The 23,514-nt window shown below is 40.2% G+C and overlaps 1 protein-coding gene and 1 long non-coding RNA gene across 4 annotated transcripts; one reads left to right on the top strand and one right to left on the bottom strand.

Annotated features, from left to right (window-relative positions):
- Nucleotides 1-23,411, bottom strand: LOC110371840 (liprin-beta-1). Its single transcript, XM_049841027.2, is given in 14 exon segments — nt 1-2,113; nt 3,197-3,293; nt 11,319-11,415; nt 11,594-11,705; nt 13,067-13,267; nt 13,658-13,868; nt 14,224-14,443; nt 14,884-15,010; nt 15,896-16,055; nt 16,355-16,516; nt 21,302-21,475; nt 21,916-22,496; nt 22,499-22,543; nt 22,848-23,411. Coding segments are annotated over 14 exon segments (2,523 nt in total). The 5' UTR covers nt 23,125-23,411; the 3' UTR covers nt 1-2,054.
- Nucleotides 3,435-4,437, top strand: LOC135117391 (uncharacterized). Of its 3 annotated transcripts, none has more exons than XR_010276872.1 (2): nt 3,435-3,646; nt 3,971-4,437. It is a non-coding gene; the product is annotated as an uncharacterized LOC135117391 (long non-coding RNA). The 3 variants fall into 3 exon arrangements; XR_010276871.1 differs by having other exon boundaries at nt 3,953-4,437; XR_010276870.1 differs by having other exon boundaries at nt 3,435-3,765; nt 3,953-4,437.
- Nucleotides 23,412-23,514: the final 103 nt, after the last annotated feature.

The following is a 23,514-nucleotide window of genomic DNA, read 5'->3' as shown; positions in this document are numbered from 1 at the left end:
TTGTGTTCATTCTATATTTATTAAACTTTTAAAATTCTTTATTTTTATATTTTTTAAGATATTGTAAAAATGTTTTAATACGTAATTGTACAAAGACTTTGTTGTTTTAATGATATACATTAGTGAAATTATTCACTCACTAGTTTTTAACTCGTATTTATAAAGCCTATGGAAGACGAGGGACTATCGTAAAGGGCTTACAACATTTATAATATTTGGCACAACGTGGTAGGAACAGGATTGTGGACTATACTATTGCCTGAGAAAATTTGTTAACGGTTTTAAATTTCATCTTGAACATTGTGCGTAATCAGAAACATAAATTAGGGATTACTTTACTCAAATCGATATAAACAAATGCTTTATTTGTAATATACGTAACAAGAGGCTGTCTGTAACCAGATAACTGCTTATAATAATATATTTATATTATTATTTATAATACATTTCTTAAACAAACATGAAGACTTATAAGAAACAACTATTTAAGCCGCCTCAATTCTATCTAAGTAAATATATTATAAACCGGTATATAATCTCTTACATAGTACATTACTTCCAAGGAAATGGAAAAGAGACCAGATTAATATTGTCGCCTTTCAGTCGATTCCTAATAAGCTACTTAATTACTTGTAAAAAGCTCTAAGTACTGCAAAACTTTTAACAACTGTATAATACTTATTATATTGAAAAGTCAGTTGATTATGTTCACTTCTAAAAAGGATTTCATTATGAAACAAACTCATGGAATGTCTATTGCTCGCTTGATAATGTGAAGTCCTTTATTTTCGATCAATATTATCTCAATCAGCACATAAGTCTTCAACAATAATGACTTAGCTATAAAATTATAGTTAAAATAAATATTTTTATTGAAACATGAATTACATTAACAGTTATGTATGTTGTCTTGATCGCCATTTACTAATGGTATCTTTTATGCTTCAATTCTTATTTCCTTCACTAACAAGAAAACAGATACTGATAATTATATATTGATGACCTGAATAAAACTTACAGCAAGAAGTTGATTTTTCATGATTTTTGGCAGTTGTATTCAATACACATTAATCCATTTAAAAAACTACATTAGGTATATTTATATTTGAATGTATACCTTGGACATAATTTTAACTTTGAGGACTAAATCTTAAATATCCATTTTTAGGGCCGATTCGCCAAAATATATAATTTAGCACCAACACACTCTCGAAATAAGATAAAGACCTCAATTAAAACTTTAACTACCGTTAAAACATTTACCACAACGGATATTTTCTTATTACATACTTATACATTTTTAAACATACTTAACAGATTTTAATGAATTTAATTACACCCTTTTGACTCCTCTGAATTCCATAATAAAATGCAATTATCAAAGTCGTGCCCTTTTAATAAAAGGCAACTACTTTATAGATTTGCCAGAGTTAACTTTAAATAGGTACCTTACAGAATCTTTAAGGTCGCAAAAAGATCTAGCAACAATTGTTTAAAATTCTAATTATAGTAGAATAAAAAAATACAATAATTTTAGAACACCATGATTACCTACTAACAATAAATTAATTGTTGATAATGCAGTACATGAACATGAAATTATTAAGATTTTTTAGAAGGCAATTCTCAAAATATTGTTGCTAGACCTTACACATGTTTTTAATTGGTTATTCTTTACAGTCAGTTTCTTATATTTTTAGTTATAAATTATTGATCGATCGCACATACCTACAGCGTTAGTATCAAGGAGAACAAAATGACAAGCGGAGGTGCCATAACGGAAAATCTCTTAAGAAAGTAGCGCGCCAAAATGCGGGTGTGCCAAAACGAGGAACGTTACTGTCTTCTTCCTTACACGCTTTCTTTGGACCCGACAACAAAATCTTTGACAAAGAATGCCTCGTTAGTTCACTTTCTCTAAGTGATTGTTTTGGTCATGCTCACCGTATCTATTTGACCCAGAAGAAGGCGCCTGACCTACCTGCATTATGGCATCTCCGCTCATGTAATTCCATGTTTATAGTAGTGTGTAGTGTTACTGCGCCCGCGCCTCGTCACGCGGGGGAGAGACAGCCGACGCGACGTCCGCTGTTGCTGATTTTACTTTCATCGTCTGAAATAGTTGGCAACACTGTTTAGTAACTGGAAGAGATTTTGGATAGTTTTCTATGTGGATGTAGGACCAACAGACACTATTTGATATAAATATTTTGTCATGTTTTGAATGAAACTATATTAATTTTTTTCTCAACTGAATTTTGTTTTTGAAAAAAAAACTTTTGTCGGTTCTATCTCCATTAGAAACTTGATTTAAGTTGCAGCGACTATATATTAGTTTGCCATTATAAAACTTTCATCCCTTACGTGTTTGCAATTGAATGAATTATTAATATTTACAACAAAATGAAAAAATAATTTCATCATAAAGTTTTTTCTACTTGGTAACCCAAACCACCAAAAGCCTGGAAGCCCGATTATTGCCGTGTTAAAGTTTGTTAAGAAAGTTCACAACCACCAAACTACGGTGCACACTCGATATAAAATAGTGCAGTCAAACAAACATACCTTTGCCGCATCGTCTAAAGAAGTATCGATAAAAATATACCCCATAGAAATTGGTAAGAAATAGATTTATTTTAATTTCACAACCTTACCTACTGTGTTGTTGCTATTTACTCAGTAAGTGCACACTGTACACGAAATACGTAGGCGATTTTATGTTGCTCGGCATATCATAGGATTTAAATACATATAAATTCCAGTGATCATTTTCCTGTAAATATCTCATTATTACCAAAATTAAGTGCGACTCACGGAATCGCTCTACTGTTGCTTCCCATTACGACAAAAAGCGTATAAAAAAAAACAATACCTGAAATCATCAATAACAATTTTGTGCAAGAATCAGTTTACTTATTTATTTTATTATTTTTTATTTGAACTGTATCATCAGGCATCAATGGCCCATAGATAAATACCTTATACTAACATATGTAAGTATATGTTATATACAACAAAAAAGATATAAACCCTTACCCATGGGTCCCCATACCCATATCATATTTTGTATTAAATGTAACTTTAATTAAAAAAAATCTTCTCAATTATTATTATTGATGATTCCATAAGCTAAGTGCTACAGTATTACAGATTAGTGATGTTAGTAGGCGACTTACTGGCGAGTTGGTAATGTCACCTGAGCAGTCATCGTGCAGCGGACACACGAGGTCGCCGAGATCCAGGTCGTCCTTACTCTTCTTGCGCTTCAGTGAGAACTGGCTTTTCTTTGGTACCTGATGATAACGAACAAATAAGGATTTATAAAAAAAAAAAACTTTAAATTGAAACCGACTTTACAAAATACTGAAAGGTGAAACTTTTAAAGGAAACTTATTTAAAAGTTTACAAATTGCCCTAATTAAGTTTGCTCCTTGTACTAAGGGACCGGAGATTCCACGATCGTGGGACGTCACTTCTATCTACAAATACTAAGAAATTATGTCGCAAACCCCCCACTCTCTAATGCCCGTTTTCACCAACAACCTCTTACCGTTTCCCTATCTAAAAGCTACTTTTAATAAGGACCCCTCCCAATTTGACACCTACCTAAATTCATTTTCACCACACTTGTACATGGATCCCTTAAGTAAGTGACAGATTACTAGTTCTACAAACGATAATGCAAAGTCGATATTTTATCGATAAAATGATTTTTCTCTACTTCTTAAGAAATAAACGTCTATCGAGTATATATTACTAAAGCCTGTGAGTTTTTTTTCTTGTGATGTTATTTTAATTTAACTTAAACTACATTACGCTATGTTTTATGCAATAAAACAGTAAAGAGGTTTTCTATAGGTGAATTTTTACCTATGTCATTCGCGCGTTTGTCAAATTGACTGATGTGTATGTGTAGAGTGAGGTTAATTTTGGGTTTATTATTGTTGAATAGATAAGTTTATTTTGGCAGAGAAGAGAAAACGAGGATAAACCTTTCTTGCAGAAGAAAAAGACAAGCTAGTGAAATTGCTGACGTCTCATAGATACACAATATTAAACAAAAAACGGATGGGACCACGAACGAATCCAAAAACAAAGCTTGGATCCAGTTACAAATAGTTTTAATGCGATAGGAACCGTTTACAGGTAAATGTGAATAATATCTGTGTATAATAATATAAGATATTGCCGTTCAACTGTGTTCCTTGTTTTACTGTCGACTTCATTGTATTTTTGTTCTCCATGAGTTGATGGATTTAAGTATGGGGTTAAAATTATACATTTATTATATTTATTTAGTTTCAGGTGGTGCGAGAAATTGGAAAGACGTGTAAAAACATGCTGCGCCCAGCCCACCTCAAATTGAATTGGTGCAGGAGGATGATGATAATGTTTGGTACATCATATGAGGACTAATATTAAAATATTTGTTTACTATCTTTGTTTTAATTTATATATTTTATTATGTTCAATATTAGCCTACTTCTTACCTCCAGAGGGTATCCCCTATCACCTAGGAGATAGGCTCCTCCATACAGCGGCGGCCCTAGCCATTGCGAGGCTACGTGCGGCAGGTCTATGCGAGGCCCTTTGTCCTACGTGAAAAGTATGTGTTGCGAGAGTAACCTGGTGTTTTGATTTAGCTAAACGTCATGTTTGAGGAGAAATGCTCAAGTTAAATAAATTAATAAAATGTATTGTTTATACAGTTTATATTTAAAGAATCACAAAATTAAGACTAAAATCTTTAACTAAAGCAGAATAATCGAATGAACGAGAAACGTCATTTTCGATCGAAAGAATAGCAAGGGCTGAAAGTCGATCTTTTGTCATCGAATTCCCTAAACATGTTTTAATAATTTTAAGCCTCGAAAAACTGCTTTTTCGATATTATTATTTTATTATTCGAATTCTCATGACTATTTCGGTAATATTCAGTTCTTCGTATAACTGATTCAGGGCCGTCTCTAGCTCATGTAGCGGCCGGGGTGCAATCATGACCCAAGCGCCCCCTAGGTATTGAAAGATTGTGACTTGAGTAGTCCGTACGTCTTAAAAAAGAAAGTTCATACGGAAACTAGGAGTTATTTTCTTGTTAATAAAAGGACTTAAAAGTGGCGTTACCTTCTAGGTTCGCCTAAAAAAAGGATGAAAAAAATAAAACAAGTGGGAAGTAAAGCAACCGCGAGCGTAGCGAGCGCAAAAAATTTTGACTGGGTCACTAAAGCACCTAAACTTGTATAATAATGTGTAAACTTGTTAGGTGAAGTCGCGAGCGTAGCGAGCGCGAAAATTTTTGAATTTTGGGTTATTAAAGCAGCTAATGTTGTATAATAGACAACAGTGCAAGGTGAAGTCGCGAGCGTAGCGAGCGCGAAAATTTTTGAGTTTTGGGTCACTAAAGCAGCTAAACTTGTATAATAGACAACAGTGCAAGGTGAAGTCGCGAGCGTAGCGAGCGCGAAAATGTTTGAGTTTTGGGACATAATATTACTCTAATCAAGTTAGAAGGAAAGGCACTGTTAAGTGAACAGCCGCGAGCGTAGCGAGCGCGAATTTTTATTTTTATTTTTGTTTAAGGACTCTCAAATTAAACTCGGAATTAAGCACAAATAAAAAGAATCCGTGACTGGATCGAGAGCCAGTTGTTTTTGTTACTTTGGTGTTCCAACTTTTTGTTAAATTGAGGACTCAAAAAGTAAACGCAGAATGAATTAGAAATAAATAAAAAAATCACATTTTTTTTCTTGGACCAGATATATATATTTTAATTATATTTTTTTATATTAGTGTGGGTTGTAGCGCGAGGCCCCCCCAAGCGCGAGGCCCTGTGCGATGGCACAGTTCGCACACCCCTAGGGCCGCCACTGCCTCCATATTCACCATTTTCGAATCATTGGTATCTACTGCAGTTTTGGTATTTAAGGCCAATTCAAACCTGAGCGATATTCGCTGCCGCTGTGGGTAGAGGTAGATACCGCACGGGTTTCGCTCAGGTATTTAGTATCAAGTATAGTTACCGGCACGGATATTGAGCTCTCGGCGGAAGAGTGGGGATCGCTTTGCGCACTGTACACAAGGCAATAAACCAATAAATGGCTTCTGCGCAGGTTAAGGTCAGGGCTCAATATCCGTGCCAATAACTATACCTACCGCGGCTAGAGCGACCTGAGCGATATTCACTGCCGCTGTGGGTAGAAGTACATACCGCGCGGCAGCAGCGGCATACGTCCCGAACATCAACAGTAATATTATCGCATACCCACTGGGTTTTCTCTGTCGCAGGTGGTAGCGAATACCGCTTAGGTCTGAACAGTCATATTACCGCATACCCACAGGGTTTTCTCTGCCGTAGACGGTAGCGAATATCGCTTAGGTCTGAATAGGCCTATAGATGTCCCGGCCACCGCGAAACTACATCAGTGATTACCAGATTTGCATCTGTTATGGTCTGTATATTATGGACATGCAGGACTACCTATTTTTGAATAATTCAGCGACATCACGACCTAGCAAGTGCATTCATAGCAAGTGATAACCTATAATCTATATCTATACTAATATTATAAAGAGGAAAATGTTTGTTTGTTTGGTTGTAATTGATAAACTCAAAAACTACTGGACCGATTTTAAATATTCTTTCACCATTAGAAAGCTATATTATCTGCGAGTAACATAGGCTATATTTTATCCCGGTGCGGGCAGTAGCTCCCACGGGACGCGGGTGAAACCGCGGGAAAACGGCTAGTCTTATAAAAAAGTCATGATCATCGTACTTATTTCTCAGTCATCTGCTCTTTCACGTAAGATAGGTACGTGGTCTTCTAATGATTATTATTTTACATATCCACAACCTCCACAGCTTCTAAACTTTCTAAAAGTTTACGTTTCATTTTTTTTTTGTATTTTTTTGCTTTTTAAACATGGTATTTTTGGTGTTACATAACATATAAAGGTACATTTCACTATCCACGGTTCAAAATATGTTTGTATTCTGTAATGATAATGATAGGGGTTGTTTAAGCAGGCATCAATCGGGCCCCCAAGTTGAAGTCAAATTTTAAGGTTATAATAATAATACTTCCCTGAGACGGAGGGATTTATGATCGCCATCCAGGATCAGGTTATTGATACAGCCAACTACCAAAAGTTCATTATACGCCGACCCAATTACAACGACTCCTGCAGGCGATGTCATGGCGCGTCCGAGACCATCCAGCACATCACGGGTGCGTGTAGAGCCATAGCCCAAACTGACTACAAACACCGCCATGACCAAGTAGCTGCAATAATTCACCAGTCACTAGCCATTCAAACAAAACTTCTTACAGATAAAGTACCCTACTATAAATACAAACCACAAACAGTTTCAGAGAACGATAATTTCAAATTGTACTGGGATAGGACCATAATCACCGATAAAACCATTTACAACAATAGACCAGATATAACTTTGTTAGATAAACAAAAGAAATTAGTATACATAATAGACATAGCCATATGCAACACTCATAACCTTACTAGCACACACACCGAAAAAATTGCAAAATACACAGATTTATCCATAGAGATTAAAACGCAGTGGAATGTAACCCATACCAAAACTATCCCCATCATATTGTCCGGCACAGGAGTCATTCCAAAGACTCTACACAATAGCCTGAACTCATTAAACATTAGTCCGTCTACTTATCTTTTACTACAAAAAGCGGTAATTCTTAACACATGTAGATTAACCCGAAAATTTTTAAACACATAATTTAGTAAAATTCAAGATACTTATACGCACTTGGCTTCGGCCCGTACAATCTCAAGCCACACATAGATGTGAGATATTTTAATAATAACGAGAAATAATAATAATATAATCTTTATTTCAGACTAATGTCCATACATAAAAACATACAAAAACCAGTTTACAAAATTTGAGCACGTATAAATGCTTTCAGGACGTTTGAGTCTTGCTTTTCCGCAATAACCTGTAGGATGCTGTTGGTGCTGCTCCTGACTCTGCTCAGTAATGATGCGAGCCGCTTGCGTATTATAGCATGGAAGCCGTCTACCCTGGCTTCCGCAAACATACCGGAGGCACTGCAGAAACGGGGCAACCCCAACAACATCCTAAATCCGTTATTATATTGGACACGTAGGGCATTGAGCGTTCTCTGTGTATATCTGAACCACAGGCTGCACGTGTAGAAAGTCTGGCAGTAGGCTTTAAAAAGTGTGACTTTAACTTGTTCACTACAACGCACAAACCTGCGGGCCAGCATGTTACTTCGAACCGCCAATGCCCTACGTTCCCTTTCCATGTCAACTTTGTCCTCAAGGTCCTCAGTAACGTAATGTCCGAGATATTTGAACTTGTCAACCCGCTTTAGTTCAATGCCATTTAGCTTTATTGCGGGCACATTTAGTGTACATTTACCGGGGGCCTTGAAGACCATGTACTCGCTCTTCTTAGCATTGTACATCAAACCATGTTGAATGCTATATGCTTCACATATTGCAAGCAACTGCCTCATTGCACTTACAGTTGGGGTCAGCAGCACCATGTCGTCCGCGTAACTAAAGTTGTTCATACAAATGTTGTCAATCCAGCATCCTACTCGAGTGCTGCTGAGCCCAACTATAAGCTCATTAACGTACAGGTTGAAGAGCTTGGGAGAACTTAAACCACCTTGTCTCACCCCACACTCCAACCTGTACGTGTCTGAGCAGGTGTTTGCCCATCTTACAAAATTATTCTGGTTTTGGTACCAGAAGTGAAAAATTCTTTGCACCTGTGTAGGCACGCCAGTTTTCTTGAGTTTCTCCCACAACACGTCATAAGACACAAGGTCGAATGCCTTGGAGAGGTCAAGAAAGCATGCATACACAGGTGTACTTCTTTCCGTATAGTATTGAACAGTGTGCTTCAGACTCAGAATTGCGCTTTCAGTGGAAAGTCCCGCGCGAAAACCAAACTGAGCGTCATGCATATTGAGATGTTTATCAAGTTCTGAGTCGAGCACACTGTCCAACACCTTGGCTAAGATTGTAGCCAATGAAATCGGTCGGTAATTGTTCTTATCAGACAAATCTCCAGTTTTATTCTTTACAATTGGTACCACGATGGTTTTCATAAGATCCATAGGCAAGTACGAGTGATTTAGACACAAAGTATAAAACATTGCGAGCACACGTGGTAAATGAACACCAGCATGTTTTAAATGCTCGATACTGAGTCCATCATGACCCGGTGACTTGCCCCTAGACATGCTACTCACAATTTGTCGTACTTGTTTAGCAGTAACCCTATACAAATCACCAGTCACGGTGGACCCAGGATCTGCAGACGAGGGACCCAGTGGAGACTTAGTGGTAAAATGTTCTCTAAACAGTTCCGCTATGTCTCTGCTATCACTCGCACCTCCCACGCTCACTGGAAGGCCAGTCTTATGGTTTAAACTGTTGGTTGCTTTCCAAAAGTCACTAAAGTTTTTGGAGGCACGACATTCTGAAATAATGTCCATTTTTAGCCGTTCTTTATTATTGTAACACCATTTTAATCTATTTTTAAATAATTTGCGACTTTCACACATTTCTTCGTATATAGTACCGGACTGAGGCCTATTCTGAGAAACCCAGTATAAAAATTTATTCCTGGCGTCCCTGTGAGCTTCACATACATGCTTATTCCATCCTATCACATGCTTTTTCTTACGCGTATGAGACTGAGTTTCACAAGTGTTTATGGCTGAGTCTGTTAATGCTATTATTATATCCTTATATAATTTATCTAAATAGTTTCTATGTTCCTTACAATTACAAATATCACAACTACATTGCCTTAACTCAACAGGAAAATCTATCATTTTGAGTTTACTATTGCACAATTTGGTATAGCTTTTTATCTGTTCCTTAGTTCTATAGCCCCAAATAGCTTTATTTTTTCTATTAGCACTAAAATTATTATTTTTACATATTATTGCACTTAATTCACACTCAATGACTAGGGGCAGATGATCTGACCAAAAAGTGTCATAATTAATAAATACATTCTTAATAGTCTGTTTGGCAGAATGACTAGTAACACAGTGATCGAGCCATCTCACACACCCGTGAGCCTCGCTTATAAATGTATAATTATTTAATACACTTCCTAACACATCCATATCCACACAGGTCCATTGTTGGTCCATACATAAATTAATTAGCTCATTACCGAACAGTTCTCCCGGATGAGCATTAAAATCTCCTAGTACGTACACAGATTCTATAGCGTAATGATCAACTATCGCACATACCTCGCCAAAACAAGACGTAAACTCCTCCAAATTGTCTATTCCATTTGTCGGCATGTAAATACTAAACACTAGAAATGCGCGGTCTTTCATAGACACTTTTATTGCACTGATACGTGGATTATTGCACTCAATGACAGTCACCTCTTTGAACACACTTTTACGCCACAGTATTGCGACGCCGCCGTAAGGTCTTCCTTTAAAAACATCAATCGAAATATCCACTGCTGACGTGCCCGTGTATGCAAAATCAAGGTCAATAGTGCCCAGTATCGGTATGTCATAGGGGAGTAGCCAGGTCTCCTGTAAGGCTATGATATCCGCCGAAAGACACAAATTTCTAACACAATCAATTGACCTTTTTATTGACTTACAATTAAAACTGACGAATTTAGATAAAGTAGTTGCAGTTTTATGTGTTTGTGTACCCATTATTGATTGTTTTGAATCACATCACTATTCATAACATTTTTTGAAAACTGCTTAGTTTTATTTATGTAAACAAAGCGTCTAAATGACACACCTTCTGGCCACAAGCTATCATCCAAAAACATTGCGAGTTTGTGGTGTGGTACAAAGATTTTAAAAGCATTATAATTTCTTTCCTTTTGCATATTTATTTTCTTTAATGTTACTGCCGTTTGTGTCTTTGCCAGAATGTAGTCAGCAATATCGCTGTCTGTCACTTCTTTAGCTACACGCTTTATAATTTGACACCTAGGCTTTGGTGAAAATGAAATTCTTATTAAGTGTTCCGTAAATGCTCCCTAAATTTAGGTATTCGTTGGTGAAAACGGGCATAATTAACTTTACTGCATTATATCTTAACCAATATTTTGTGATGACTGAAGATGAATTAATTAGAAGCCACGGTTAGAAATTCATATTTATACTTCCGGCTTGATTTAATAATTCGTTTTTCATAAAATGATTCATGACCTATGTGTAATCAAACTTATTCCATGGCTATATTGGCTATGTTACAAAATCGTGACTATTTTGTATGGGTATATGATAAAAATGTATACGCACCTTGTATTTGGTGGTTGCAGTCAGTGGTTGATAGCCGAGCGTTTGTTCGGCGTTACGCTTTTGCTGGATCACGTCACGGCCCAGTAGATCGTTAAATCTGAAATAACACATCAAGATTTTATCGTTTCGACTGTCACGTTATTTATTTGGGGTAAACTGACTGCCTCATATACTACCTAATTTACAATAATCTTGATATTTTTGGCAAAATAAAGTAACTAAAAGATTTTTTGTTCTTACTGGGGATGTGCGAATTTCTGTTCCTAAAAAATTACCTTTGCGTAAGATGTCGCCGCAATAGCGTCTTGTTAGCTGGAATGTTGAGTAGAGCAGCCAGGAGTTCCGCCGTGAATCGCGGCTCCAGCAACATAAGACCTCCGTGAACACCTGTAAATATCATCAAAATACAGAAATTATGCTCCGAATAACTAGACACTATGAATATATATATTTTATATGATTGCTCGATGTTTGGTCGAAAATAAGAATCTTGGGGCCATGTAGCAGGCCCTATTGAGAGGCACTGGGGCAGTACTCCTAGTGTCCAATGTACCTGTAAGAGGAGTTGGTGTAGACATCATGATACAGAGTTGCCTCCGTCGTTTCTCCATGCCTACTGCCACAGTACAGCACTCACCAGCTCCGCGCAGGTTGGGCGCGTACTCGGCGAGGTCGATCTCCTTGAGCCACTGCATGACGCGGTGCGAGGACCGGCGCCTACTGCCACAGTACACTCACCAGCTCCGCGCAGGTTGGGCGCGTACTCGGCGAGGTCGATCTCCTTGAGCCACTGCATGACGCGGTGCGAGGACCGGCGCCTACTGCCACAGTACACTCACCAGCTCCGCGCAGGTTGGGCGCGTACTCGGCGAGGTCGATCTCCTTGAGCCACTGCATGACGCGGTGCGAGGACCGGCGCCTACTGCCACAGTACACTCACCAGCTCCGCGCAGGTTGGGCGCGTACTCGGCGAGGTCGATCTCCTTGAGCCACTGCATGACGCGGTGCGAGGACCGGCGCCTACTGCCACAGTACACTCACCAGCTCCGCGCAGGTTGGGCGCGTACTCGGCGAGGTCGATCTCCTTGAGCCACTGCATGACGCGGTGCGAGGACCGGCGCCTACTGCCACAGTACACTCACCAGCTCCGCGCAGGTTGGGCGCGTACTCGGCGAGGTCGATCTCCTTGAGCCACTGCATGACGCGGTGCGAGGACCGGCGCCTACTGCCACAGTACACTCACCAGCTCCGCGCAGGTTGGGCGCGTACTCGGCGAGGTCGATCTCCTTGAGCCACTGCATGACGCGGTGCGAGGACCGGCGCCTACTGCCACAGTACACTCACCAGCTCCGCGCAGGTTGGGCGCGTACTCGGCGAGGTCGATCTCCTTGAGCCACTGCATGACGCGGTGCGAGGACCGGCGCCTACTGCCACAGTACACTCACCAGCTCCGCGCAGGTTGGGCGCGTACTCGGCGAGGTCGATCTCCTTGAGCCACTGCATGACGCGGTGCGAGGACCGGCGCCTACTGCCACAGTACACTCACCAGCTCCGCGCAGGTTGGGCGCGTACTCGGCGAGGTCGATCTCCTTGAGCCACTGCATGACGCGGTGCGAGGACCGGCGCCTACTGCCACAGTACACTCACCAGCTCCGCGCAGGTTGGGCGCGTACTCGGCGAGGTCGATCTCCTTGAGCCACTGCATGACGCGGTGCGAGGACCGGCGCCTACTGCCACAGTACACTCACCAGCTCCGCGCAGGTTGGGCGCGTACTCGGCGAGGTCGATCTCCTTGAGCCACTGCATGACGCGGTGCGAGGACCAGCGGGCCAGGCGCGGGGCGGGCACGCAGGCGTCGGCCGAGCCCTCCGCGCCCACCGACTCGCCCTCCGCCGCGCGCCGGATCATCGTCTCCGGGTCGAACTTGTTGTCGCGGAGCACTTGGATACCTATGGATATCAAAATAGTTGTAGAAGCTGGGCTATGGCGGCTGCTATCGTGTAGAGAGCGGGCAGTGCAGTGAGCGGCCAGCAGGGCGCGCTGCCCGCACGAGTGCGACGCGTCCAGCGGCGTGCGCGCGCTGCCGGCAGCTGCCCGCGCCGAGACCCATACTTCATTGACCGTTGTGGTTTGAACGACAACACTTGACGCGCAATTCCTGCTGCACTTTCTTTTCATAATATATTCTAGTCCGGTGGAACGGCAACCCGACTGGCCAACTAAGCTATTTTTCTTTAGACCATTTACTTTATTCAGAAACCATTATTTGGACCTAGCACATAAACCTGCTACTTTTCTAGACCGCATTTGACAAAATGACAAAACCACCAATACATTACCTCTGCGTATAGACAGGGCATGTAGCGCATGTGTGACACGTAGATGTGCATGTAGATCGGCATGCGTCAAGCGATGCAGCAGTCTAGCATCAAGCGCGGCGTCGGCGGCCGCCGCCCGAGTGCCGCAAGCACCCACGTCTTCTAGCCAGCGTAGGGTCCATGCTGTGTCCAGCTGACCTGCGAGGGTTAGGAGTGGGTCTCCGTGCCCGCCCTGGCAAAAAAAATAAAGAAAGTTGCATTTTTATGTTTCCTAAAGTATGTATAAGAAAACTCTGCGTCTCGGTCGGCGGTCTGTAATTTTGTTCGGGAAGCAAAAGTTCGATTACTTACGTACGACCTATAGTTGATACTGAGCTTGGCGCTGGTAGCTTGGAACGTCACGCGGGTTACTGTACTACATAGAAACTATTAAGTATCAGCCACTCGTAGGAGGGGTAAAAAGGTTATGGCCAAGCCGCCATTTTTGGCGGAGCTAGGTATATACCTGACAGACCGAAGATTTGCCTCTAGCTACTTTAGCTTACTCAGTTTATATGGCCATAAACAAATAAGTCTACATTTCTTACCAGTAAATCTGTAAGAGCAAGCAATATCTTCTTCTTATGCAGCGGATGTTTAATAGCCAGCTCCTTTTCAATAGTATTATGAGATGCGGCGGCCAGTACCCCGCGCTCGCTAGTACCGCTGAGCCATGCGCGGGCGCCGGCCACGTACACTTCAAGGCCGAGGCTCTCTAACCAGCCGCAGGTGGTCTCGCAGTCCCATTCGCGGACGTCTGTCGTTTCCCTGGAATGTAAATGTCGTTGACTATTGTTTCGTAAAAAAAGCTGGTCTTCGTATAGGAATTATTAACAGGTTTTTTTACAATTTGTCATACTTTTAGGTGTTACAATATTTGAAGATCAGGTTCCCACAGTCTACTCTCTGACTTTTATACCATTTTTGATATAACACACACACAAGTTCATCTTTATTCTCTTAAAAGCCTGGGCACTCAGAAAAAAGGGGACCCCCTTATGGCGGCAATAAACAGAGAAAATGTTCGCTTCGCACATAGGGGCCCAAAAAAATGGGAGGAAGTAAGATTCAAAAAGAAGACACACAACATGTTAAGAGTAAAATAGGTAACAGGAAGTCTGTTAAGAAGCGTATATTCATAGAAGAAAGCTATAAAGCCAAGAAATAATAAGAATAAAAAAGAAAAGAGCTAGTGAACGTAGACATACCATGGCATAGGATGTGTCCTCGGTCTTGGTGTAGTACTTCTCTGTCTTGGCGCGTCGCCTCCCTCCAGCCTCGCGCGCAGTGCCGCGGTACCCGCCGGGCTGCCGTGACCACTCTCTTCCTTCTCCGCTATCAAATATTTACAAAGGATTGAAGATTTGTACTTGGTTGGGGGGTTATTATACAGATACTGGTTGGTTAAATTACTTCTACTGGGACAAGTGTAGGCCTCTCCTACTTTTATAAGTTTTCACTTGTAGCATTTTCATTGCTGCACCTACGGTAACAATGACTATAAAGAATCTTTAAATTGACTTTCGAATCTTGGCAAATCCGGTCTACGAATGCATTATATTTTGAATAGTATCTGCATAATAATATGAGAACAGAAAACACATTCTAATATCATTTAAAAATGGAAGCAAACGATATAGCCAATTTACAAGAAAAAAAAAAAAAAATTAAAATACATCAACATGCATTTTTAACGAATTTATAATCCAAGGCTTAGGCAGTACGCAACACATGCTGGGATAACATCTAAAACATTAATTTCTATTTAAATACAACATCGAATCACGACATCGACGTAGCCAGGGAAAGCGCGGGAAAGCTTGTCTATGACATCGTCAGTTGTTTGTTCTCAAAGGCTGACAAGAACAGTCATAGATAAATAATCGTCCACAAAAGGGTTAATTTATCAATTTGCATTAGGTTCCATAGGCCTTTAAGTAGGAATTTGTTTATCTTAAGACCAAGTTCACTGACAAAAAAAAACATGTTTGTTTTTAAAACAATTGTTAACTTTTAAATTGTACCTATGTACTTGAAAAATAAAAGTAAACAGTGTCTTAAGAAAACTGGCATTTACGTTGTCGGTGAATTTAGAATAATCGACCAATAAATACACAAAAAGGGCCAATTTTTATTTTTTTAGAGTAATATTTTGTCTATGTTAAAGGCATAAGGCGGGAACCATGCGCATGCGCGATCGTGTTGCGAGTGCCCAGAGACCTAGGTTCGGCACAGAGTGTCCGCGGCCGCGCGCCACCACCATGTTGTTCTGTTTACCGAACGCCACGCGGGCCTCTGACGTCACCACCGACGAGCGCGGCAGCGACGAGTACATGTGCGTGTTGCGCTCGATCTGACGACCGTAGTTTGCTGGTGGCGTCTGAAAAAATAATATTTTGATGATGTAATAAAAGATTACTAAGTATATCACCAGTTATACTGGATTGGCAGTAAAGAGCGATAAGCCTTTGTATACAATGGTAATATCAAATCAGTCTGGCATGTTGCTGAAATGACCCTATTTGGCGCAGCTGTGATGCAGACATTATTTCTGATACTATACAATTTTTTTCTTTTCTTGTACATATTTATTGTAAATAAACATGCCTTTTTCAGTAGATTTCAATTTAAAAAGACATTTCCGTAAGTTCTTTTTGAATGTAACAAAGCTTTACATACTCTTGGAGGCGCAGGTCGGGCCACAGGCATAGCGTTAACAGGCTCCGGTGGTGGCGGCGATCGCTCCAGAATACCGCGTTCCGCTGCACGCAGCCTCACTTCACTTAATTTCGATAACAACTCCAACTTCTGCGTCTCGAGGGACGAACGTTGGAGCATTTCCTGCAAAAGTTAATTTAATTTCATCATCATCATTTTTATGGGTGCTAAGAGGCAACGGATGGATACGAGCGCTCGAAAGACCTAGAGTTTTGGCTGAACAGTACCTACAACTTAGGTATAAAACAAGACGAAAGAATAATTGTATCAGACTAAGTTGTAAGTCTGCTGCAATGCGCTAATTCACGCCAGTGCAAAGCTCAAGGGTATTAACTCAATGAAGTGTTTAGAAATTCAATTACAGTCCATTAGCTTCGTTTTCAAAGTCCAAACAATTTATAAAATGAGCGAGAATTCTTTGTCATCACTAAAGCATTCGTTTTATTTTCTGCAGACGAGCGATGACGCTAATGACTGCTCGGCGAACAGCATTTTATTGGAAATACGAAGTTCAGTAAACACAATCATAGGAAAACTATAAAAGCAAGACGTCTAAAGGAATAAATATATTTCAGCGTCCATTCTAAAATAAATAAAACACGGACTGGATCTGTCTCCTCCAACTGTGCCTCTAATAGGATCTCTAAATCGAAACGTCTAAACAGCATTGACCTGTTTGAAATTAAAGTTCAATCCGATAGGAATTTTATAGTACGAAGCTGTCTTTACTCGTTTGTTGCCTGTTAATAAAAACGAGTATCTGGTGTAGTTCGTGCGATACACACGCGCTACACATTGCCCGGGGCGTAAATGAAGTACAGAATTAGAACGAATTTAACGAACAGTTTATTTTATTTACCATAAACACGTTGATTGCTATCGTACCTGACCACGTTCTGAGCTAAATCTTATTAGTTTCAGTCAGGAAAGTATTTATATTCACACATTTTGTAGATAAAAATATGCGGCTGGTGGTAGTTGATAGGAAATAATATAAGGTCCTAAAAGTAGTTTATATTTTGCGAATGATCAATCACACTTACTGACATGTTTAAAGGACGAGTTAATACGACACCTACAACCACTCAATACCCTCCTCAACGATTTTAAGACATGTCATCTTATATAATAGCTTCGAGGTTACAAACTATTGTTGAACGTGTGCATATTTTTTTATGAAACCTCTTTTTGTAATAAAACTGTTCATGTCCAAAATTCGGCCCGAATGGAATGAAATACTACAGTACACCCAAAACAAACAATAAACAAACCTAAATTTAATGCCTTTTACAGATTCGATGAGGGTTTGACATACGGAAGGACATCACGAAATTATAAGAGCTCTTTGTTCAAGTATGTTCTGAACCCTTAGAATTTACATTGCTTTCCATTTCAATACGATAGGTACTTAGAGCAATAACATCTCTATTTGGAACATTTTATAAACTACTTGTGAGTTAAACTGTTTTCCTATCGTAATCTATCACGTTGATTGATCCGTTGGCACTCGCGGGTGGCCATGTGTGTAGGTGAAGCAATCATTATTTTCTGTGGAGCGACTATTTTATCGAACTCCAGGCCTGGATGTGACGCATCGTTTCTTTTAGCTTCACTACGCGATTGAATTCCATTCAACTTTGAAGGTGTTAGTAATAGCATTTTAATAAATAAAAATCAATTATCGATTCATGCACATTAGCCCCTATCTACATCGGCCCAAACAGCCTGATGTTCGGGTGGTGCTCTTACATTATTTTCTGTATAATGTGTAACGGTTATTGGAGCAAGATCAGGGGAGACATAAATCTCTTGTCGTCTTTGCTTGTCATACATCTCGACAGCGAACAACATTCTCGCACGCTCAGGCGACTTGACAACGCCATTCGCGTAATTTGCATCTACAAGACACGCAACGGCAGTAATTCGTTCATATAATACGCATAGTAATAGTAAATCACACGTCATCTGTTGTGTTACGTACAATATAACTGTTTTCTATATTTAACCAGTACGTGTGTAGTATGAAATATCCCACCAAAAACATTAAATGTAAAAAAAGCCAATCCTCTACGCAATTCCTCCACCGTAAAAAGTTTTGAGATCGCATAGAAGCCAAGTCCTGTTCAACTTTATTTGTAATAATAAATCAATATTTTGTGACCATATCAATAGTTTCGTTCACTTTACAATAATATTGACTTGGCCATGAGCACAATAAACTACAAATTAATACAGCATATCTTGGAGAGGTGAAAGTCAATCATGAAGTTTAATATCACAGAATTAAATACTTTTAGTTTTTTCAATTGTTACTAAATGACCGACAGTCAGTATCATCCAAAATCATGAACTGCACATGTACTATGGCGCATGTTTGGTCCATGGTGATCTCAAATTCCAATCAGTCCAATCGTAAAATCATGTCCATATAGAATGTATCAATTCAATGGTATTTACACATTATTTCAGGGAGCGACTATTAACTTGTGCTCATGGCCAAGACAATATTATTGTAATGTGAACAAAACTATTGATATAGTCACAAAATATTGATTTATTATTACAAATAAAGTTGAACAGGACTTGGCTTCTATGCGATCTCAAAACTTTTTACGGTGGAGGAATTGCGTAGAGGATTGGCTTTTTTTACATTTAATGTTTTTGGTGGGATCTAATTTATTTTTTGTAGGTCTCCTTCTTCTCTAAGTATATAACAAATTAAATTAACTTACATGCAACTAACTAAATATATAACAAACTAAATATGTAGACCTAAACTAGCACGTAAACAAAATTTTTTTTTAAATAAATTAAACAATTTCGAAATTGTCGAATTTTTTAATGGAATATCTTTTAGAATAAAAGAGATTTATTTCAGAGGTAGATGGCGCTATCACATGAAATTATTTGTTTTTTTTTTTTTTTACTAAAAACCGTAGCGTGATTTAGACCAGGACAAGGCCATCTATCGAGCGAGCATGCAGTATCTATCGCACTGAATTAATATGAAAGATTTTATCATTATTCATTTTATTTTAACCTAGCTTTTTTATTCATATGTATGTATATTTAATACATAATAACAATATACCACACTACGTAACAATAAAACAAATAGTAACATTTTGTACATAAATAAATAACAAAGTTATCAATGCAGTCAAAAGTCATACACAATGTTCTTGAAAATCCGCAAATATAAATTTGTTTCCTATTTTTTTATTAAGTTTTAAGGTTTTTATAATTTTCCCTTTATATGTAGCCAATAACCTACCTTGGTGCCAAATTTGAAGGTTCTAAGTTTGCTAGAAGTACCTTAGACTTTTGATGATCGGTCAGTGAGTGAGTCAGTGACAAAATGGTGTAACTTTGATCGCTCATAACTCGTAAACTATTTATTCAAATTTCTTGTAATTTTGGGACTGAGCTTGTTCTAATACTTACTCTTGGTCATCGAAAACCTAAACTCCTAGCTTTGTTCACATGGAAGATACAGGGGGCTGAAATAGCCGCGAAACGCTTCGAGAAAAGATGGTACGGCCGTGCCCGCTTTGCTCGAGTCTTGGCTGGGGCACTGCCGTGCCCTCAGATATAACACCAATTCCAATGGAACGCCTAACGCAACTAATACGAATCTATAGATAAAATTTAATACCGGAATACCAGATGCCCGGTTCTCAGTTACTTGTTTGGCCCACACTGCAAATGTAACTATTTATTTATTATAGAAAGAATGTTATTAATTTTACTACGAATTTTATTATGCTAATTTTAAACAATTTGTTTTTTTTTTAATGTAGGAACACATAGACGATACGTTTACTCAAAGTAGAAACAGTGAAGGAGGATTTCGTTCATCCATTCCATTACCTTAATTGAATATGACTGGGTTTGGGTACAGGTAGGCCATAACAAAGGTAATCCTGGGATTACAACTGACAATACCCGTCATACAACTAACAAGCTCCACCGAAGCTAACTAGCCTGATACGTTCCACAACATCAAGATAACATTAACAAGTAGCAATTGAGCCTAAATGGAGTTTTCATTGAAATTATTCAACTGATCGTGTATGTTTGGATCGTATGATACGAGCTATTACTTAATCTTCAGAAGCAAGTGATTGTGTGACGGGCACGCTGAGCTGAATGCGATAAAGAGATCGGGTACCGCCTGAGGCGCGCGCTAGAAATTGTGCGGCCCACACCGATCATGATTATTCAATAGCCCCGTTCCACCGGGATCTAGGCCGTGCTGAATGTTAAGCAGTTTACCGTCTTGCTATCATATTCATAAATTCAACTGCAAATCCAAACGAGCTAACAATGTCTCACTCTTCCTGGATTTACTCCAACAGTTTTTGGAACTCAAATTAATCAAATCAATAGAAGGCGGGCATTTTAATTTAAGTATTGTTTAGAAAGTAAATAAGATCGTAAACTCTCTCAGTAAATAATGGGCGACAAACGCCAAACTTTGTAAAGTAACAAGACAAGCGCACAGCGGAGTTGTAAAACAAGCAAGTCTGTTAGAACTAGCGTGACCTTTGTAGCGCCTAGTTTCAAACTTAAATGGTGCAAAGTGGGGATTTAAGGACTATTTTGTTGAATTCCAGGCAAACTTCAATACAATTACGTTCCATGCGAACACAAAAATAAAACAACGAGTCAGTGTTTTATAGGACAAGCAAAACAAGAAACAAATGTACTGGTGTTAAATCTTGGCCCAGTTAAATTTTCACGCGTTTTTAAATGGAATTTTGCACGAGGCCGAGGCTGAATACAAGCCCAGACTCAACGTAACATATTATTTTGTTAACCCAGTATTTTCAACACAACTCGAGGACCCGGATTTAATATATCTGCTTTCGTTTTCGTATAGTAAATAAATAAAGTAATAGTATTTACCTTCTGCAATCTTTGTTCAGCATCGTCAAGTCTCTGCCTTGCGTCCTGCAGCGCTCGCTCCAGATCCGTCATCTTCTCGGTCTGCGCGGCGATTTGTTCCGATAGCACTTGCACCTGTAGATGCAAACTTTCCTTGTCTGCCTCGAGTCTACGAACGCGATCCTCCGCATCGTTCTGTAATGTTCATAACACCAATACAGTCACAACCAAACAAAGCTACACATAACACAGAATGAATCAGCCGTGCGATTTAATTTATAGTTCTGCTTCATGATTCTGATCTTGTTTAACAGAACGTTTAGAAAACAACGTGTTAGACGTTATTCATTATTTAATCAGTTATTTTCGTAAGGTTAATCAGCTTCAATATTAATAAACACAATATAATTGTTTTTGTACACTTTCTACGATGCACAATAAAGTTAATTAAAATTAGAGCACATTTGATTTGTTGAACTCCTTCGAAGTCCTAGGTTTAGTGACACGAACTAGTGAGTAGGAGTAATAGTGAATTGTATGAGAGCGAAACGAGAACAACAACGATTTAAGTAATTTCCTCTGTAGATTTTCAAATTGACTGAATAGGTTTTTTTTTCTGGTCTGAATTCTCGTACCTTATAAGTTCGTGTGGGCATGGGAGGAAGCGAGGGATTTGAAGGCCAAGCTCTATCGTGCATGTAACACGGCGGCGGCACTGGAGGTCCGTGACACCAACACATCGGCGGCCACCACCCGCCTTCAGGCCATCGGAAGTGCTCGTAAGAGTTCCAACGCCTTTGCAGCTCTGGAGGTGTATCTTCATTCCGTGACCGTCGCGGCCGCGGAGATGCACGTACACTAGTCGGGTGTTGAGGGGGCTTAGATGTCACTGACGACCTTGATTTGCGATCACGGTCTTGCCTATCGCCAGGTGTACGTCGACGTCTTTCCAAGCTCGCTGCTGAATAATCATCTCCTCTCGCGTCTGAGACATGCTCTTCTCCCTCGTCGACCATATTTCCGGTTGGCATCCAAGTAAAATCATCATCGCGTCTAGTAGAATTATCAAGACGCCTGCTAGGCGTCAGTGTCCGGTATTCTCCATCACAACCGCGAGTGTCGTACTCTTGTTCGTCAGAATCGTCAGCACTAGAAGAGCTCGACTCTGTGTCAGATGATCCTCCAGTGCGAGCTGCAGCCACAGCTCCGTCTGACCTGTAGTGCATTTTACTGTCGCCTCATCAGGGCTGTCCGAATCACCGCCTGTCACGAGATAAGCGATAAAGAGTATATAAAACGCGTTGGAGCCTCATGAGCGACGCAAACTCACCCATCGGGGAGTACATATAAGAGCGCACGGCGGGGTGTACGAAACCCGCCGCCGCGCGCTCCTGCTCCTCATCGAAGGGCTCCGTAAGATATTCGCAGTCGGACATGAGGCTCCGCTAATGCGACACTGCGCGACAAGCTCTCGGCACGAGTCACCTACGTGTCTCTATTTAAAGTTTGGCTAAGTTCCAGTAATATGCTACGTCAGTGACTCGTCCGCAGATCGCGAATTACGTACTCTCCTGTGGGGGCGGCTCCTCACTGGACTGCACGGAAGCAGAGTCACGTTCCGAGGCTTCGGACGCAGTTGACAAAGGACGTTCACTACCACCGGAAGCTCTTCGCGACCGATTCTCACCAAAATTTTCTTCTCTTATGGACCGTGCAACATTTCTTATCTCCGCGGAGGTCGATCGTGATTTGACCGACCGAGGCTTCTCTTCGACTACGGTACGATTGTGTAATGCCGCGATGGTGGCAGCCACGAGTGAGCCCCCGCGGCCGAGCTCGCGCATGTTTTAGTTCAAAATGAACGAGGCTTACACGAATAGGGCCGACGCCCGCGCCCGGAAATAGATCGCGGTATATGCGCCTGATGCATTCTGGACACCCTTCTCGCTTTGATCCGAGTTTTATTGGGTTGAACAAAAATTTGGGTTTTATTATGTAAACAAACCCATACTATTTTATACGTCAGTCACAAATGCATAGTCTGTTATTTTCACAAGGGAATGATGAAATGTACAGCATTCTGTCTATGTACACACAACACACGGCGGCAAGGCGTTACAGTAGTTATAGTAGGCGGCGTGCGGCGCGATGCACACAAGCTGGCGCACTCACCGTACAGTTGACGCCTTCGTACAGGGAGCAGCGGGCTCGCCCCCCCACGTCATAGTTTTCGA

This window comes from Helicoverpa armigera, chromosome 10, assembly GCF_030705265.1.
Source record: "Helicoverpa armigera isolate CAAS_96S chromosome 10, ASM3070526v1, whole genome shotgun sequence".
Taxonomy (NCBI): domain Eukaryota; kingdom Metazoa; phylum Arthropoda; class Insecta; order Lepidoptera; family Noctuidae; genus Helicoverpa; species Helicoverpa armigera.
This window is presented reverse-complemented; position numbering and strand designations above follow the sequence as displayed.